Source organism: Monoraphidium neglectum (genome assembly GCF_000611645.1).
Source record: "Monoraphidium neglectum strain SAG 48.87 unplaced genomic scaffold scaffold01714, whole genome shotgun sequence".
In the NCBI taxonomy this organism is placed as follows: Eukaryota; Viridiplantae; Chlorophyta; class Chlorophyceae; order Sphaeropleales; family Selenastraceae; genus Monoraphidium; species Monoraphidium neglectum.
Genome location: NW_014011914.1, coordinates 1 through 4,980, shown reverse-complemented (window position 1 = coordinate 4,980; position 4,980 = coordinate 1). Strand labels below are relative to the sequence as shown.

Sequence of the window (4,980 nt, the reverse complement as noted above, 5' to 3'; positions counted from 1 at the left end):
ACGATCATTCCTGCTGGTCAAAAACAATCAACGCCATGACTGCCGCATGGCGTGTCCATGCTGAAACCTTGCAGATCACAATGCGGTGACACAGGCATTGTTTCACAATGCCTTGTAAAGGGCTACACACCGAGGCCAGTACACCTGTGACCTGTCCCTCATCCTGTAGGTCAGATCGTGCCGTGGCGGAGTCCCTTAATCAAGCCGATCGTCATGATAATTCTCAATTAAAAGTTTGTACGTGTCATATTCGGCCAGTCACCTGCTGCTGAGACCGCTGAGGCCCCTCAACCGTTCCCAACACGGTGTGTCGACCACCCACCCGAGAAGCAACAGATAAGACACATAAATACCGGCAGCATGGCATGGCCGGGTCAAGGACGGCCAGAGGCTGAGCAGCGGGTGCGCAATCACATCAAGCGCTGCGTCGATGCCGCACCGCCCAGCTGAGCTCTGCTGCAGCGTACCATTCCTGCTCGTACGCTGAGACGCCACGCTGCATGCGGAATTGCTGCGGTCGCAGCGCCCCCGATGTGCTTGCATGATGTGCTTGCGCACGGCAGTACCCTGTGCGACCGTTTGGTGCCCTTGCAACTGAAGAGGTAATCCTGCACGGGAGTAATGCGCCTTCCATCCCCTGCAACATGCCTTGTCCCCTTGCCGCAGCTGTTTGAGGGGCAGGTTCCCTCGGTGCCCAGCAGCAGCAGCCTTCCCGGCTTGGCAGCCCCCGGCGGCGCCGTGCCGGCCGCGGCGGCGCCCCTAGGATTTGGCGGCGGCGGCAGCACTGGCGTGTGGGTGGAGAACACACTGGACGAGCCGGTGTGGGCGACGCTAAGGCGGGACGTGTACACAATTGGTCGCAACATGCGCAGCGTGCTGATCCCCATAGATTGGGACTTTACAAACAGCGCGGCGGCGCTCGGAAATTGGGACCTGTGGGGACCCTTGGTGCGTGCTGGGGCTGCGGGTGGCGCGCACGACGAGGGGGGTGGGCGCTCGGACGCGGCGCTGGCGGCGGCAGGGCTGCCCAGGATATAGCGCTGCTGCTGTGCTGCAAGCGCCGCGCACGGCGTCCGCACGCCCCTCTCATGTCGCAGATTGGCACAGAGCCTTGGTAGCGCTGGGTGGGTGCGCGTGGGGCGGGCTGCGCGCTTTGCAGCTCAGCGTCCTTGTAATCATGCAGAGTGCACCCTGCCCTGCCGTTCACGCGCCCGCCGCTGCCCTCAGATTTTCATGCTTGGGCTCGCCATCACGCTGTCGGCTGGGGAGAAGAAGCCGTCGGATGTCTTTGCGGTGAGAGGAGCGGCGGCCGCCGCACCATGCGAGGCGAGACGAGCCCGCTTGGCGCACGCCTGGCGGCTCGGGCCGCTGAGCTGCTTGCTGTGTGCCGTTGCTCGCGCATTCGCCCTCGCCTGTGGCACCGCATCAGCGGCCAACGATGCCCGCAACCACCCTTGACGGCCCGTGCCCTGCTGCCAGCTGGTCTTCACTGAGGTGGCACTCGGGGCCGTGGTGCTCACCATCAACGTCATCCTGCTGGGGGGTGACATCGTGTTCTTCCAGAGCATGTGCCTCATCGGGTACTGCCTCTTCCCCATCAATATAGCGGCTATAGTATGCCTGTTCGTCAAGATCAGGGTGCGTGCTTGGTCTTGGCACCTTGGCTTTGTGTCAGCACTGCGCGCCTTGTCGCGGCCGCGCTTTGGCAAGGGTCGCGCGGGGTGGGCATGCGTTGCTGCGCGGACGCTTTCTTCATGGTCGACCTGCACCCTGCGTCACAAGGACGCTCGCCGGCGCCCATGCTGCGTGCGCAGTGGGTGCGGCTGCTGGTGCTGATCGTGTGCTTGGTGTGGGCGTCGGCGGCGGCGGTGCCGTTCATCAGCAAAACTGTGGTGGACAGGTGGGTCCCGCCTTTAGTTTGAATGGGGGTTGTGCTGATGGCTGCAGTTGAAATCCCCCTGCCTGACTCGAACGATTGGCAGCCGAAGAGGGGCAGAAGTTGTGTAATGCTGTCAGGTTGTGCCTTGCGTGGTGCGGCAGAGCGTCATCTCCCCCTTCACCTCAGACGCCTGCTCGCCGTTTCGCTGGCGCCCTCAATCCGTGCAGGCGGCGGGCGCTGGCTGTGTACCCCGTGCTGCTGATGTACACCTCCATAGGGTGGCTTGCGCTGGTCAAGAGCTGAGGTGGCGGACATGGCCGTCGGAGCTGTGGCGGAGCGGCCCCTCAGCATCAGCAGAGTCGCATCGGCGACATCAGCAGTGCAAGGCTGGCCTCCTGGTATCCAGCAGTGCCATTTCCGCCAGCGTTTCATGTGTAGTATCCCATGTAAATAATTGGGGAAGCGTGCTGGGCTGCGCCAGGTGGTCAAGATCACAGGTCGCCCAGCATGAGGAGCATAAGTCTGTGGCTTATACACGAGGAACTCTGTAACACAATTTATGTTATTACAGTCAATTTCACGCGAAGCGCTATTGGATGATACCGGTATTTGAAAGAGCTTGAAGCTGCTGCATGCACGTGGAATGCAAAATGAGCGGGTCAAGTAGAATATCGTTATGATTGTTTCATAGCATAGAAATTCGTGGGACAAGCTGCCTGCGGTCCATCAGCGGCGATCTTGTCCCTCACGACCGTGCAGCTGGTACCCGAAATGCAGCCCTGCAGTGCAGGGTTGAGTAGAAGTCGATTGACCGCGGGTACATGGAGCGGTTCAGTCTCAGTGGCAGCTCCATGTCGGCCGCAGCGGTGGGAGCAGCAATGCGCCCAGCAGCAGCGGCATCACGCTCGACGGCATATTGCGCCATACCAAGCGGTGGCACACGACTTGGTGAGCAGCCGATTTCCACATGGCTGCTATGCCTGCATGGCTGACACACGTATATGGCAAGATGGATCTACTCTCCACTGCATGCTGCTGACCAGCGCAACATGTATCGGCCGACCCGTCTTTCGCACAGCCAGGCACCACTCCTCAGCCCAAACACGCTGCCACACACACTTGAAGCCCCTCCCACATGCGTCCCCCGCCGATCGTCGGCCCTCCGGCTGACCGCCTCTTGCCTCGGCCGTCTCCGCGCGCCGCGAGCAGACCGCGACGCTGCTTGAGCAGATAACGCAGTACGCGCTGCGCGCGCGGCTGAGGGAGGCGCGATCGGTCACGGCGGAGATCTCATGCGACGCCTTCAGCCTGCTGGCGGGGCGCGTGAACAGCGTGACCATCAAGGGGGAGGGCTGGCGGTCGCCACTGGACCTGACCGCGCAGACGCTTGAGGTGGGGTTGGGGTCGGGGGTGGGGCGGGGCGTGCGGCCCGGATAAAGAGGGACAGAGCGGTGGGTTGAGGGATTGTTTGTTCAAACTAGAGGGGCCCGCTGTGAGTGCGGACTGACTCATCGCTCGTGTCGAGCACGTGGGGGCTCACGCTGCTCCGACAAGCTGGCAGGTGCGGGGCGGCCGGCGCCGCCGCACACACGCGCCCGCCGCGGCTCGCCGCGGCCCGCTGTTCGAGCCCGCGGTCACGCCCGCCCGCGTGCGCCCTTTCTGCCGCCCGCGCAGGCGACGGTGGGGGCGGCCGCGCTCGACTACGGGCAGGCGCTGATGCGGCGCGAGATCGTCCTGACAAACGTGCCGACGGGCACCGCGCGCGTGGTCTTCAGCGAGGCCGACCTGGGCAACTTCCTGGCGCATCCGCTGGTGGCGGCGGCGGCGCAGACGGCGGTGCAGGTGCGCGCCCGGGGGCGGCCGGGGCGACGCTCTGCGGCTGTGGGCCCTGTTTCCGTTTTTGTGATGTCGTGTTTTGGCGGCCGCCCCTCCTCGCGGCGGCTGGCTGTCGCGCCTGGGGCTCGTGTTCTAAGAGTCCCCGTGGCGCTGCGCGCGGTGTGCTTGCGTGCGCGTGCGCCTGCGCGCAGGGGGCGCCGTTTGTGTTTGACCGCGAGTCGGTGCGCATCGAGGCGCCGTCTAGGGAGCGGCCTGAGGGCGTGATCTTCCTGTCTGGCACGTGGCGGCGCGACAACGTGCGGTACCAGGTGGGCCGGCATGCCGGTCGGTTGGTCGGTTGGTCGGTTGGTGTGTCGGTTGACCTGCGGCAGAGGAAGAGGGCGATGGGGCTCGTCCGAGCGAAAGGGGCGCGGCGGCGCGAGGCTGGGCCAGGTTGGGGCAGCCAGCGACAGCATGGGCGGCGGCGGCAGCGGCGGGGGCGGCGGCGGCAAGAAACTGGGTTGTGGGGGCCTCAGATGGGCGGCCCTTGCAGGGGCGTGGAATTTTCAGGGCTAGGCTCGATGGGCGGCGCTGAAGCGGCCCCGCACCCGGCTTCCGCTTCACGGCTGGCCGCACGCGCACGCGGCGCGCGCGCCGCAGGTCGAGCTGCTGCCCGTGGCGCGCGGCGTGGCGGTCGGGCGCGGCGTGCACGCCCACGCGATCGCGCTCGGCATCGGCGGCCGCTCTAGTGAGCCTCGCCGCCGCGTTCCTTTGCCGCGGTGGCGCGCGTGCAGCGCGCAGCGCGCCCGATCCTCTACCCGGCATACTCTGTCCTTCGCCACCCGCCTCGCCCGGCGGCCTGCCTCCCCGCGGCTGCCCGCGTGCCCACACATGCCCCCCCCCAAGCCCTCATCGATGCACGCTCCCCTCTCAGCAACCCATCCCAGTCCCCTGGAATGCATCCTCCTGACGCCGCTCCCCCCAAGCATCGCTCCAACTTTCCACGCGGCCGGCCGCCCCACAACGCCCCGCACAGCCCCCGCTCCACCGGCCCCCGCTTGACCGAATCGCGCGCACCCTCCGCGCCGCCGGCACCCCCTGCTGATAATACTTACGCAGGCTCCGCGGGCGTGGTGGAGGACGCCCTCACACGCTTCTTCAACGGCCTGACTGTTGACCTGCAGGGCGTGGAGATGCGCCTCATGAGCCTCACGCTGGCTGCGGGCACGGGCTTTGCGGGCGCGCTGGCGGACCTGCGGCTGCAGCTGACAGTCAAGGTGGGGGTG

The 4,980-nt window shown here is 65.8% G+C and overlaps 1 protein-coding gene across 1 annotated transcript; it reads left to right on the top strand.

The window, feature by feature from the left end:
- Positions 1-360: 360 nt before the first annotated feature.
- MNEG_8798 (Protein YIPF6) lies at positions 361-4,756 on the top strand (the record flags this gene model as incomplete). Its single annotated transcript, XM_014042728.1, has 11 exons — positions 361-402; positions 667-948; positions 1,228-1,293; positions 1,480-1,638; positions 1,815-1,900; positions 2,107-2,170; positions 3,089-3,271; positions 3,554-3,721; positions 3,907-4,023; positions 4,355-4,442; positions 4,731-4,756. 11 exons carry the CDS (start codon positions 361-363, stop codon positions 4,754-4,756), a joined length of 1,281 nt encoding a protein of 426 aa, XP_013898182.1.
- Positions 4,757-4,980: the final 224 nt, after the last annotated feature.